Below are 14974 nucleotides of genomic sequence, written 5' to 3' on the forward strand. Positions count from 1 at the left end.
AGCGGTCCACTAGGAAGGTGATGCTCACCGTTTTTTGGGATATGCAAGGCCCAATCACAATTTCATTCCTTGAAAAAAGCACTGTGAACAGTGCCGACTACTGTGAACTGCTGAGGCAGGTCAAGAAAGACATGAAGAACAAACGCAGAGGTCATCAGTCAAAAGGAGTCATCTTGCATCATGACAACGCAAGGCCTCACACAGCAGCCTTAACGGTGCAGACCATCAACGAGCTCGGCTGGGAACTGCTCCCTCATCCCCCTTATAGCCCAGACCTTGCCCCTTCGGACTTTCACCTGTTTGGTCCCTTGAAAGCGTTCACGAGAGGCACGAAGTTTGAAAGTGACGATGAAGTCAAAAGTGTTGTGAGCGACTGGCTGAGACATCAGTCTAAAGATTTTTACGCTGAGGGAATAAGGAAGCTTGTGCACAGATGGGAAAAGTGTGTGAGAGTGCTGGGAGACTACGTAGAAAAAAAAAAAAAAAGTAAGCTTCTATCTGTATTAGAAGTCCTTATACAAAAATATTCACCTTATTTATTGAATCACCCTCGTATGATATACATTCAAAACGCCTCTTGGAAATAAGTCAATTCGTTTTATTTCTTTTTTTTTTTCTTCTTTTTTGCAGCTAGAAAACTGTCAGCAAACCTAACAATGTGGTTGAATGTGATTATCCTGGAGACTAAACCGGCACTGAAACTTTGTGTTCATCAAGTTAGGGAGAAAGCAAAACAAAATAGGCGTCAAGTTAGGGAAAATGTATAAACCGATGTCCAGTTTTTGCTGTATTGTTCGCAGAGTCCACAAAGCGCAATATGGTACTTTAAAATACGCTTCACTATATTTTGCGCGGTGCTTGCTGTCTGTAGCGGCTTTGTACTTCGGGGTCAGTGGACAATATACAATGCAAAGAAGTTGCCGGTACCTCTAAAGCGGCAGTCAATAAAACTTTTTAGCAAATTATTTTCGTAGGACCGACCACTCTCTGGGTGTGCGTTTCAAACCACGCCTCAAGGTGGCAGCTCGCGGGCGTGGTTTGAAAGGGCTCAGCCAAAGGGCTCAGCCGGATTCATCCATCATCCATCCTCAGAAGGCAATAACAAAAAATGGCGTGCAATCTTATCGAGAGACAATCATTCACAATTCGTTATAATTCAAAAGCATAAAGTAATGTAAGAAACATATCATTTCCCGCTCGCTAGACATTCAACCATGCCTGCTAGAAGAATGTCGGTATCCAGTGGCGTACCAACTTGTTTTTGAGGAGGGGGGGGGGGGGGAGGAAAGGGGAGGGGCAAATCTGCCCCCCCCCCCCCGGTTACGCCCATGTCTGTATCTCCAAAAGACTACAGAACACTTCTAGCACGACTCTGCCGAACTTCAGAGCTCTCCAATGTCTCATTTTATTTTATAATGTCATATAGACAATAAAGAAAGAAAGACGGCTGATGTAATGTACTGGCAATGATATATGCGCTGTAGCAGGCATGTTCAATGTCTTCTCCCAGAGCTCGCCAAGATGTGTGCGGAGCCGGCGGATGTCCAACTGCGTCCCCGAGAAGACTCGAGGAGCTTCAGGGCCAGGGTGCAGTTTCGGAAGTCGCATTCTGGGCCACCCAAGATGGAAGGATACCTCAAAAAGAGAAGCGCCAAGATCGTAAGACTGTCCGCAACACCGTGCATACCGTTGCCCACGTTGTAGCCTTGATAGACGGGTGTATATTTAGTGTACACACACCATTCTAGCGCTTGTCACGGCGAACAATAACGAGTCACAGAGAACTGTTCCGTGGGCAGAAGCGACAGTTTTGCTGCGCATGCATGCTCAGAACGCGTTCCACAGCCCAAGATGGCAGCGCACAGAGGGATCATCAGAACGGTCTTATACTCCATTTCAGTCCAACTTGGCAAAGGGTCAACACCCTTCACCAAGTCAGCTAAGTAGAGCGACGGTGCAAAGCAGGGGACACCGCACCGCTGACGTGCGCTAGCGGTGCGCTGTCACGCTTAGCTCCGTCACCTCAATTGGCTTGCTGGGGCAGGAGCTTTTGACGTCTGTCAAGTTATGCTGACACAGGGTATAAAGCGCCGTTCACACACTTGCAACCGAGTAGGACCGCGAGAGACAAGACCGGGTTTTAAGCCTCTTGCGACGGCGTGGGACCTGATCCGCAGCATCGCATCTGGTCCTATGCCGACGCAAGAGGCTAAAAACCGGTCTGGTCTCTCTCGGTCCGACTCGGGAGCGAGTGTGTGGACGGCGCTGCGAAAATTAAGCAGACGTGGCCTAAACACCAATTCAGTTCCCCACTTAAATTAGCGGCAAAATTTACATCACATGACCTATACACCATATCAGTTTCCCCACAAAATTTAGTTGAAAATTGATGTCGTGTGACCTGACGTCACGTGACATATACGCAAACTTAGTTCCGCTAAGTTTTGCACACACACACAAAAAAAAATATTTACGTCGCGTGATCTTTGTACCAAGTTAGTTTCCCTGTTAAATTCAACCATACCCTCCTCTATACTGACAAAGCCTGGCAGATCGTCACGTGACGCGGCCGTCGAAAGTGAAAAGGTAGAGCGGCAGACAATGGTCAGGTAACGGGCGCCCCGCTGCGGCGAGAAACCGAAACACACTTGTCCCGAGCGATGGAATGTCCGCTCGTGCTTCTCGCGTTCCTCGGGCTACTGCTTCTTTTCTCGTCGGGTTTTTAAACCATGCTTCGGGTCCTCGCCGCTGCAAAAGCTGTGCGCTGAATTCCGGACTCCCCGAGATATGCTCTGTGCTACCAGATCCTCGCGCTCCAAATCTGCGACCGGGCACTCTATGGCTCCGTCATCGAACTGCCAGGCTTTGTGAGTAGAGAGGAGGCTACGATTTAACGCGAAAATTATAAAAGCCATAGGTTCTTCCTTCCCCGAAACGATTGCTTAATGTCTTCTAAACAAATTTAAACCATCGCTGTTTAATACTGCATTTCATGCGTTAAAGGACTTTGGAGATAAAGGTCGCTGTCAAGCTTTTTCGGGACTGACGCCCACAAAAGCGAAACTCCTCCTGATGCTCAGTGCGACTACTTAACAGTGAAATGCATGGTCTTCAGGCCAAAGGAGAATAAAGACAAGCTTTTCATCTCTACAAGTGAAAGCTACGTGCTTGTTAGACCAATTAGTCGCTTACCTTTTACGCCAGACACCACTGTGTAGATGAAAAACTTGTCTTTATTCTCCTTTGGCCCGAAGCCCATACATTTCACTGTCATTTTAGCCACGAATGGAGGTCTTTGACGTCATTTTCATTGCGTGTGCTCGCGCACACCAGCGGCTGCTGGCTCGTGGAAGGAACGTGCGCCACTTATTATGGACACTAAATTCCTTGGTTCAATATCCCTTTAACGCATTGGACAATGGGCCCTAGCCGGGTAGGCTGAGTCACGGCCGGACAGCGCGCGCTGTCTAAAAGAGAGCGCGCGCTTCCAGTCCGGCCGTGGCTGAGTCTCTTCTACAGGGCTGATGTCGCTGCTGACAAGGGGCTCTTTTTCCTCCTTAACTTTGCGGTGAAATATGTGCAGTCAGGGAAAAACCCGCGGAATTCACGCAGTTCCTTTGAGCACGCAAACTGCCTCACTCGGGCTGCACTCGGTAAGGATCATTACGTGGGCGAATACTCTAGTTCGCGTTTGCGGCCAGCGGTGTGCCGTAATAAAAACCTCCGAATTTTAACGCGTCGATGAACAGCACGTGTTGAAAGCACGGGATACGCAGAGTCGCGTTGTCTACACCGCGGCGCGTCGGTGTGGAATCGCGTTGTCTCCGCAGTGCATCAATGCGTGGGGAGAAGCGCAGTCAACAGGGCTAGCTACCTGCTTGATCAGACCGCGAACAATTCTAAATATTTCGGAGCTCCGAGGACTAGCAGGATGTAGCACGGTAAACTCTTTAACGTCCTTCATCAGGCGCAACATTCATCTATAGGGTACCCCTTCTCGAATCGAAACGATGTGAGATATAGCAGCCTCCTCATTAAACCGAATAGCAGTTCGCTCAATGAAGCGGTGCTACAAGTACATTTATGAAACACAAGTCATTGTGCGAGCATTCTCGAGGTCCGGAAAAAAACAACTAATTATGAACGAAGCAAAACTAAGTAAATAAGCCTAGAAAAGCATTTAAACGCAGAAATTAATGCCTGAGTAGGTGTTAAAAAGATACCTAAGGTAGATGAATACATATATACTTCAAATTGAAATTTAATATTTAGCTAATTATGACATGTAACACTAGTGGCCGAGAAAACTGACCAGGCGCGTAGGAACTATGGCACGTTCCACAGTGCAAACGACCAATGAAAATTATAAAACTAATGCTCACCATATGCAATAGTTGTGACCGATGACACTAAGCGCAATCTACATGATAACGAATTGGAATTTTAAGATACTGATGTGTACGCCCTCACTAGATGGCGCGACCGACCCGCTCTGCAATGAGCCGACTCGGGAACCGCGCCCAGGAAGGCTGCTGCCATTCCGGCCGCTTGTGTTAATAAAGTGTTATTGTTATACGGAACCCGAAGCATCCGAAGTACATAACAACTGGCGACGAGAAACGGATCGACGACAAGCCGGAGAAGCCGCCAAGCAGCAGCACCACGGGATGACCCGGTAGGAATTCCACACTGCGTGAACTTCCGCGCGTGAATTCCGAAACTATAGAAATGACGACTTTTGGCAAGCTAGAAGAATACGACAATAAGGAGCCCTGGTTATCCTACACGGAAAGAGTTGACGCGTTCTTCAATGCAAACGGCATCGAAGACGACGAGAAGAAGAAATGGATCTTCCTATCAACCGTCGAGACCAGCACTTACGCGACACTCCGGTGTCTGCTAGCTCCTGCAAAGACAAAAGAAAAGAAGTACAAGGACCTCATGACTACCTTGAACAGTCACCTCAGCCCTCCACCGTCCGAAATCGCCGAGAGTTTTCGCTTCAACACACGAGTACAGCTCGAGAACGAAAGCGTCGCTAAGTTCGTCGCCGAACTTCGGCAGATGGCAGAACACTGCAACTTCGGAGCAGCTCTCAACCGCATGCTGAGGGATCGCCTCGTGTGTGGGATACGGGACAAAACTGTGCAGCAAAGACTGTTGGTAGAGAAAAACCTAACCCTGGAGAAGGTTGTCGAAATCTCGAGGTCGACGGAAGCAGCGGAACGCAACGCGACCGAGATACAAAGAGGCCACGTGGACGCGACCTCTTCGAAAAACCAAGAAGGTACCACTAATCATCTCAAGTTCCACAAAAAGAAAAATGGTCAGCAGGGACCTAAAGGTCAAAAATGGAAGGATCCAAAGGCCACAGCAAAAAAGAAGCCAGGATCACAAGATAAAGCAAGTGCCTGCATTCGTTGTGGTTCCCGGGATCACAAGCCCCCGGAGTGTCCCCACATCAACACAAAGTGCTACAACTGCGAAAAAGTGGGACACCTGGCAAGTTGCTGTTTGTCAAAGACTGATAAGCCAAAGAAGCAGTCCACAAAACAAGTGAACGTGCTGGAATCAGTTGGTGGACCGTCCGAGTACTACTTGCATGCATTGCAAGCAAAGTCAACTGTGAAACCAATCACGGTAACATTCATGGTAAATGGACTTCCAATTGAGATGGAGCTAGATTCAGGATCCCCCGTCTCGCTGATCTCCGAGGATACATACCTGAGCCATCAGAGAAGTCTGCCTAGACCAGCTGAAACAGACATCAAGCTCAAATGCATCCGTGGACCCATTCCTCTGCAAGGAACTTTGACTGTAAACGTAAGTCTCGGCGAGACCAAAAGTCAACAGACACTTCTGGTTGTTTCTTGCAAGAGCCCTAACCTTTGTGGCAGGAACTGGATGGCAGCATTTGACCTGTTTCCATGGCAAGTAAACTCCACTAAACTGGGAGAAACTGCAAACGACCGAGGGCTACTGGAAACACTCCAGGAATTTGATGAGGTCTTCAAACCAGGTTGCGGTGCATTCAAAGGACCACCGGTGCATGTGGACGTTCTACCCGACGCCCAACCACGGTACTACAGAGCCCGCTCAGTATCATATGCACTGAGGGACAAGGTGGAACTTGAACTCCAACGACTTGAAGAAGACGGCATCATCACGGCTATAGACCACTCTGATTGGGCATTCCCCATCGTACCAGTGCTAAAAGCCGATGGCAAAAGTGTCAAAATTTGCGGGGACTACAAGTTGGGTGTGAATCCTGCAGTGATGACAACCCAGTACCCACTGCCCAAAGGGGAAGACATCTTTGCTTCTCTGCAAGGAGGAGTCAAGTTTTCGAAGCTAGACTTCCGTGAAGCATACAACCAAGTACTCGCTGATAAAGAAACCAGCAAGCTTCTGGTTATCAACACACACCGAGGACTGTTTGCTTACAACCGTTTAGCTTTTGGCGTGTCCTCGGCTCCGGCACTGTTTCAAAGAAGAATGGAAGAGACCCTGCAGGGAATTCCAGGAACATCTGTTTACCTGGATGATGTTCTGGTGACTGGAAAGACCGACGCAGAACATCTAGAGGACCTAAGGAAAGTTCTCCAAAAAGTCAAAGACTCTGGACTGAAGCTCAAGCGAGAGAAATGCGAGTTCTTCAAAGAATCACTCTGCTATCTGGGCCATGAGATCAACGCAGAGGGGCTGAAGCCTTCAAAGTAAAACGCAGAAGCTATCCTTGAAGCACCTGAACCCAGGGATGTCAGTGAACTGAGATCCTATATTGAACTTCTTTCGTACTACGGCAAGTTTATTCCGAACCTGTCCACAGTGCTTGCACCCTTGTATGCCCTACTGCACAAGAACACCCGCTGGCAATGGACAGACACTGAACGAAAAGCCTTTGTCGAAAGCAAGAATGCCATCATGGAGGCAAGGGTTCTGACCCACTACGACCCATCGAAAGAGCTTGTTCTGGCATGCGACGCCTTACCGTATGGTGTGGGTGCTGCGCTCTCGCATCGGAAGGATGGCGTGGAGTCGCCCCTTGCATTCGCATCCCGGACTCTGACACCGGCCGAGAGGAATTACTCACAGTTGGAAAAGGAAGCACTGGCCATTATTTTTGGTGTCACACGGTTCAGAGACTACCTGCTGTGTCGAAGTTTTGTGCTCATCACTGACCACAAGCCACTTGTGGCGATTTTTCGGGAAGACAAGGCAATTCCAACCATGACAGCTTAGCGCATCCAACGCTGGGCTCTTACTCTTGGAGCCTACAGGTACAGCATCGAGCACCGACCAGGACGTCTCAACGGAAACGCCGATGCCATGAGCAGGCTGCCCTTGAAGACGGCACACACCGATCCTCCAGAACCTCCGAAACTGGTTAACTCAATCTCGAGCTTGGTGAAGCTGGAGATTTCAGTCAAGCACAACAATTCACAAACAGCGACAAGGACTTAAGTCAAGTGCTACAGTGGGTGGAGGAAGGATGGCCACAAAAGCCTCCGGACAAGTCACTACAACCATTTTGGAACAGACGCGATGAGCTAAGCGTGCATCGGAATCTCCTGTACTGGGGAAACCGAGTGGTTGTGCCGACCCCTGCTCGCCAACACATCTTAGACCTGCTCCATGAAACTCACCAGGGGATGGTGGTCACGAAAGGCATGGCGAGATCTCTTGTGTGGTGGCCGAACATGAACGCAGAAGCAGAGCGCTGTTCACGACAATGTTCACAGTGCCTCCAGAACTCCCCAATGCCACCAAAAGCAGAACCGGTACCCTGGCCCGAACCAAAGGAATGCTGGGAGCGTCTGCATCTCGACTATGCAGGACCATTCGAGGGGAAGATGCTACTGGTGTTGGTAGATGCGAAGTCAAAATGGCTTGAAGTTATCATTGTGCCAAGTGCCACATCCGAGCAAACCGTAGAACATACGTGAGGGTTCGGACTACCAAGGTGCATTGTAACAGACAATGGAACTCCATTCACTGGTCAGCCCTTCCAAGACTTCGTTCAAGGAAATGGGATCAAGCATCTCCGAACTGCCCCTTTCATCCAGCATCTAATGGCTTAGCAGAATGAGCTGTTCGCACGGTCAAGGAGGGACTCAAGAAAACGGAGGGAAGAGACCTCAAGCTCCAACTTGCTCAATGGTTGCTCATGTATCGCCGAGCACCCCGTCCGAGCGGAACGTCTCCAGCGAAGCAGATGCTGGCTTATCCAATGAAAGCAAGACTGGACATCTGTATTCCCAGGAGAGGTGAAGAGGCAATTCTGGAGCAGTTGCCGACAGAATCTAGGCAACGGGCCGAGCAAGAAGAAAAGAAAAAGGGGCTACGCCACAAGAAAGGGAACAAGGTAGCAGTTCGCAATTTCGGTAAAGGACCTCGTTGGTGGTTGGGCGAGGTTGAAAAAACCAGTGGAACATCTATTGTTACTGTGTCAACTCCGCAAGGGCAAGCGCGTCGCCACAACGACCAAGTAAAGCCGCACTTGACCACTTTGGCATCAAGTCCTGGGGAACAACTACCACCTAACAAGGACCAAGGCTACGCAACGAGCGAAGCAAGGACGCCCGGTATGAGACGACCGACACGAACTGTCCGCAAGCCCCTGAGATTTACATAACCTTCGATAAGAAGGCAGTCTTCATTAAGAAGGGAGGAGTGATGTGTACGCCTTCACTAGATGGCGCGACCGACCCGCTCTGCAACGACTGAGCCGACTCGGGAACCGCGCCCAGGAAGGCAACTGCCATTCCGGCCGCTTGTGTTAATAAAGTGTTATTGTCATACGGAACCCGAAGTACATAACAGATACTTACAGACACGAAGCAGGGGGCTAAGAATGATAATGCCAGTGATGACAATGACAATAATAGGCGCGAGGTGTCCCGTAATAAACGTTGCAGTTCCTCTCGTTCATCCTGATATCATAGTTTGCGCATTTGGAGCGCGTCACGGCGCCGTTTCTACACGCGCACTTCTTTTTGCGCCGCTAGCAGCGGATCTGCTGGAAAAGGGCCGAGGGCCGAGCTTCATTGGAAAGACCTGGCCCGTGGGCCGAGGTTGAGAGACCTCTGAATATATCTTTATTTTTCATTGATAGATCGGTGGAGGTCGAGAAAAAAAGCCGCACTAAACGGCTTGACAAGCTCTCGGCCCTTTGGAACCTTATAGATGATCGGGCCCTGCGTGATCATCGGTCAGAGTTTGCGCCAGAAAGCACTTGTTTGTCGCCGCGCTTAGGATATTTCTGACTGATGCTATTAACGACTAATTCTTTCAGAGTCTAAAATGGTTCTGGAGGAAATACTGGTTCGTGCTTGATGGCAAGTCACTGCTCTACTTCAAGTCTCAATCAGACTACAACGTGAGTTCGCCGATCAATGCTTGTTTCTCGCGCGTAACTTCAGCTTAGAGCCTTTTACCGGTGGGACCGATCAGAGTTCAGTAAGAAAACATATTTAGTGCGTCTTCCGATGGTTTGCAGTCTCTGGGTACATGCAAGGGGCTAATTGACTTCGGGCTCGTGCAAGCAGTGCGGCCGACTCATCACTCCAAGAAGACCTTCGCAATGGAGATCATCACCCGGTCTGACATCATTCACCTGGTAAGGTCCACGAATATATTTAGAATTATAGATATTTTTTCGCTATAAAAAAACGCAGTAAGATTGTGGGTTTAGTATAAAGCTATACAGACACTTCCACGAGAAAACTGATCAAGCTTGGACAAGTCTGATTCGTTAATATGCATTTGTAAAGTTAGTTCTATGCGCAAATCATAATCTAGAGACATGAAGTGCACATTTGTAATTTGGGCGGATATCAAAGAGGATGGCTGAACCCTTTTAATCAGGCGGCGGCCTGCGCCATCTCGACATTGCGTTTAATAAGTGAAACAAACTCAGTGACCACCAACCACGGCTGGGCAGATGTGCTAAAAAAAAGTATCCCAGATAATTAAGATACTGAGATCCATGTCTTTTAAGGAAAAAATTCAGATACTGAGATATATATATATATATATATTTTTTTTTTTTTATGTAACTGGACATCCCTCAACGTTATTCGTATCGCAAGTATCAAATATGGCACAAAATAAGGGGCATTCAAAATCTTAAGCAAATGCACATGTACATTTGATCCGAAAATGAATTTTCAGCTTTGAAAGTGAACTAGTTACACTTCTGCACGAGTTGCGTTTTAAAGGCACCAACGATTCGATCGCAGCACGAGACTAGCGAAAGAGAAAAGCCCGTACCACCACCGAAACGAATAAATGCTGCCTTGATGAAAAGAAAGTCCTGGAGCATTGAGATGTCTTTTCTGGGGGTCGCAAGGGTAGCCAAAGACCTCCGTCCTCACTTGGATCTGTCCTGATCTTGCTAAGGAGGAGGAACCACCGCCTTCGAAGTCGTCGAAGACGTGCACGTGGTCTAATCGAAATGAGCCCTGTTTCGCTTATTGCCTGTTTGGAGCATTATTATTTACAGTTTTACCGGTAACTTGAAATGGGGGGGAAGGATGCGTGGCAAACTGTCGTCATAAGTGCTTCTGTGTAACCCAAAGGGAAGGGGGGAGGGCCAAAAAGAGAAAATGGTTGAACAAGAAAGCTGCACCCACGGAATCTACAGGAAATGAGGATCCTGGGAAAAATGACTGACTTAACTCATTTAGCGAACTATATTTTTTTTCTCAATTTTGGTGACTTTGTACAATATGCAAAGCAATCTCTCTCTCTCTCTATCTCTCTCCATCCTCTAGAGGTTGTTAAATGGCGGTTTCATATCACAAATTTTTGAACCCCTTGCGCCAGTCAATTTTTGACAACAAATGTATCGAAGTACCTGAGCCTCGAAAAGTACCTCGATACAATCGATACTATCGCAAAAGTATTTCCCTACTGAGATACATTTCTCGAATAAATCTCGATACAGAGATGCAGATACTCAAGTGTATCTCCAAGGTACTTGCGCGATACATTTGTATCGCGATACTGCCCTGCCCTGCTACCGGCGGAGCACGATGCACCATGGCGGACACTTCCACTACAAACTCGACGCAAGTTCAAATGTCGGGCAGTCCCAGTGCACATGCACCACGGCTCGAGTGTTGTCAGATTTGGAGGAGAACTTGCCGTATACTTAAAGTGGCATCGTATCTTTTCAGTGTGCAGACGACCAGGAAACGCGAGAGGTCTGGGTGCACGCTCTGCAGGGAGCCATCGGCATCGGCGAAGTGTCCTGGCCCTACGGGGTCCAGCTGGACATCAGCCCGCAGCTGGCAGCTCTCAAGAACAACGAGTACGTCGTCCCCAGTACTAACCAACCACCCCCAGAATTAGCGAGATTGAAGACAGACGACCTGAACCAAATGCCTGGACGCTTGTCCTTGCCGACTACTCTGTGCAGGGGTTAAGGAAAAAAGGGAAGAAAGACAACCAAACCTAAAAGCACTATTCAATTATTATGATTAATATAATAATAGGGATGACGCTTCCAATTACCTATATACGCAGAAAACAATCAGAGGAGTGATGATGGACAGCTCTGTAGCAGAAAGAGGAAAGAACGGAAGCAGAGCCTAGGGTACATACGAGCTCTTGTTGACTAACTATATAACAGCTGCCATTAAAAAAAAATTTCATATCTTTTCACGAATTTTTCTGAGAGCTAAACTAAACTGTGCGAAATATGATGGGAAAGTTGTCTGAATATATGCAATATAAAAGCTTAGAAAAACTAAAATGGGTAGAAAAAAATGAAAGCCGTTTACAACTCCCTGTAGCGCCGAATTAGAGCGCAGCTCTTGAGGAGGAGGAGGGAAGGGTACTGGGGGGGGGTCCAAGTGACCTTGGGTGGGGGTCACGTGACCTAGGGGGGTCACGTGACGATGACGATGACGTCATCAGTAACGATGACGATGCGGATACCGATGACGTCATCAGTGATGATGACAATGACAATGCGGATGCCGCTGACGTCATCAGTGACGTCACTGATGACGTCATCAGCGATGATGACGATGTGGATGCCGGTGACGTCATCAGTGACGTCACTGATGACGTCATCATCGATGATGACGATGCGGATGCCGGTGACGTCATCAGTGACGTCACTGATTACTTCATCAGCGATGATGACGATGACGATGCGGATGCCGATGACGTCATCAGTGATGATGACGATGACGATGCGGATGCCGGTGACGTCATCAGTGACGTCACTGATGACGTCATCAGTGATGATGACAATGACGATGCGGATGCCGGTGACGTCATCAGTGATGATGACGATGACGATGCGGATGCCGGTGACGTTATCAGTGACGTCACTGATGACGTCATCGGGGGTCACGTGACCCCGGGGGTCACGTGACTTGGGGAGCCACGTGACCTCGGGGGTCACGTGACCTTGGGGTGACCTTGGGGGTCACGTGACCCCCGATGGCCCCTGGGGAGGGGCCACGTAACCTTGGGGTCACGTGACCTTGGGATGACCTTGGTTACGCCGACGGCGACGCCGCTCAAGCCGGGAACGGGCCCCTAAGAGCTGCGCTCTAAAAGGCTGGACAAGCGCTTCTCCTGTCTCCTCCTTGTCCTTGTCCTAATTTTATTTAACAATTAAACAGCGTGACATTTTAGTAAGAAGCATCGATAGAAGTTATATTTGTGCAACCACTGCTGATTTGCGCATAGCTTACATCGCGTAAAACTTCTCGGCGTCCGTGAATTCTTCAAATATATGGTCGACATTTTTGCTTATAATCCAAACGCAGACGAAACTGCAACATGTCTTCGAAGCTCAGCACCGGCTGGAGTCCAGGGCTGGGCGATCGTCGTCGCAAAACGGCGAGCCTCTTGACCTATGAGCACATTCCCCTAGAAAGCGGAAACATCGACACCGAACGGAGGCCCTCCAGCGAGGGCGCCATCTACCACCAAATATCATCCGACGACGATGCTGCCAAACCGACCACTCCAACTAAAAAAGCCTGTGGTGGAGTTCTGCGCCGTGCGCGATCCTTCAGCATTGGATTCATGGCCAAGAAATCTAGACTACCGAGCCTCTTCAGAGGCCGGTCTAATACAAAAACAAGCGTCTCCCAGGGACAAAGCCAAGCGCGGGCGACCATGAAGCAGACGACGCCTCGTCAACAAGGCAGCGAAAATACAGACAACGATGCTGCCGCGCCTGAGAACCTACCTTACCGGGAGAAGACTGCACCCAATCCAGAAGAGGAGCATCGGATTACAGTCGCCCTGAAGGTGAACCCGGCGTACCAAGAAATTCCAAAGTGCACGTCGCTGACCGTCACCAGGCCAGAAGACACAGGTCAGTACGCGGAGGTCAACGACACCTATTTAGCAATGTCGGACACTTCCAGCACAAAGGGCGAGGATGCTTCGAATCATCAAGACTTACATCTTCAGCCCCGAAACAGCAAGGACTCCGTCGATGACTTCTCTCTCCACATCTACACGGAGGTCCAGAGGTCTTCGCCGTCTCCTGTCCCGTCCCCGAGGACAGTGTTCTTTAACAGACCGCGGCCCGTCCCAGATATTCCTGACGCTGAAGACGAGAACGAGAGCTACTACTCCAGCATCTCGGAAGAGGATCTCAGGCGACATTGGTCCCGCCGCCGCGGGACAGAGACCTCAGAAACGGAGACGGCAGATGACTCGACCTACACCACGGCAGACCCGAACGACAGCGCTGAAGAGTTGGCCGAGATGGACTACTTCGAAGACAACCCGCACATCGTGGTGACCGCGGAGAGGCCACCGCGGTCGGTGGAATCGCTCTCGAACGACGCCATGAGGGAGCTAAGAGAGTTCCTGGAGTACCTAGGCACTGATGACGGCGAGGGTGCGAACAAGGAAAGGCCTAGTGTCGCGAAAGCGAAAGAACTGATTGCTCGCGATACGGCAAACCAAACGTCGTGATTGGTGCATCGGTAAAAAACGATCCATCGAGGGATGTCCTTGCAACAGCTGTCGCTCCGGCTGAAAATAAACCAGTTTGTTTTCATATATTACGGCCCAAGGCTCCTGCAGGAAACAAACGCGAATCGCGGCCGTCAGTTTGAATGGATACGAAACGGCTTTTAATTTATTGAAAGAAATGTAAAAATACATACTCAGGGTGTATACCAAATAGTATTTTTCAAATTCCCTGACTTTTCCAGGTTTTCCCTGACTATTTTAATTGAATTCCCTGACCCACAACTACCGACACCAAAACAATATATGATAGATAGACACTATTCACAACGTAAAATATTTTCTTTAAGTTAGATAAAGCAAACTTTAGAAGATGTTTAGAATACAGCACTGACCCGGGTTTACTGTTTCAGGGAGTTTGGTCCCAGCACCTGATCAGTACATCAATTTGTTCTCCGAGTTACTTTGTTCAGTGACTCATCAAAAGCAACTACCAGATATGGCACGTTAGAGAGGCTTGCTAGTAACTTGTCTTGAAAGTAGGGGGCGATACCAGGACATATTGTATATCCCACTTTGTCTTTTCCAAGCTGAATTTTTCTGGCGGTCTCACACGTGGGGAACATCAACGGAAACAGCGAGGCAGACGCTGCCACTGAACGGAAAGACCCATGAGTTGTTATAGTGATCAAGCACCACATGATCCCCCGGCCTTTGCAACTTCCTTCTTCAATAAAAAGCCACCACCCACGTCTTCACAGAGGGGCTAAGAGCGTCCTTGGCGGTGGTTAGACGCGTTGCCGGAGCCCTACAAGCACTATTGTTATCACCGGACAAAAAACACCCGTTGCTGTCGCGGAAGGTAAGTCCGCATTTGTCGCAGTTTTGAAAAATACGACTGGGCTCTGGGAAACGCTTTGCAGATATTTCATAGCAGTCTGATGTTTCTTACCCTCAAGATGAGTAGCAATCGCCCTATTCCCCATGTTGCTCAGGGAGAACTTCTTGCAGCACATTGCGC

The 14974-nt window shown here is 48.9% G+C and overlaps 1 protein-coding gene across 1 annotated transcript; it reads left to right on the plus strand.

The window, feature by feature from the left end:
- Positions 1 to 1516: 1516 nt before the first annotated feature.
- LOC121838397 lies at positions 1517 to 14045 on the plus strand. Its single transcript, XM_042294630.1, has 5 exons — positions 1517 to 1659; positions 9296 to 9379; positions 9500 to 9619; positions 11181 to 11314; positions 12789 to 14045. Exons 1-5 carry the CDS (start codon positions 1522 to 1524, stop codon positions 13954 to 13956), a joined length of 1644 nt encoding a protein of 547 aa, XP_042150564.1. The 5' UTR covers positions 1517 to 1521; the 3' UTR covers positions 13957 to 14045.
- Positions 14046 to 14974: the final 929 nt, after the last annotated feature.

This window comes from Ixodes scapularis, unplaced genomic scaffold (assembly GCF_016920785.2).
Source record: "Ixodes scapularis isolate PalLabHiFi unplaced genomic scaffold, ASM1692078v2 PGA_scaffold6__148_contigs__length_123643588, whole genome shotgun sequence".
NCBI lineage: Eukaryota > Metazoa > Arthropoda > Arachnida > Ixodida > Ixodidae > Ixodes > Ixodes scapularis.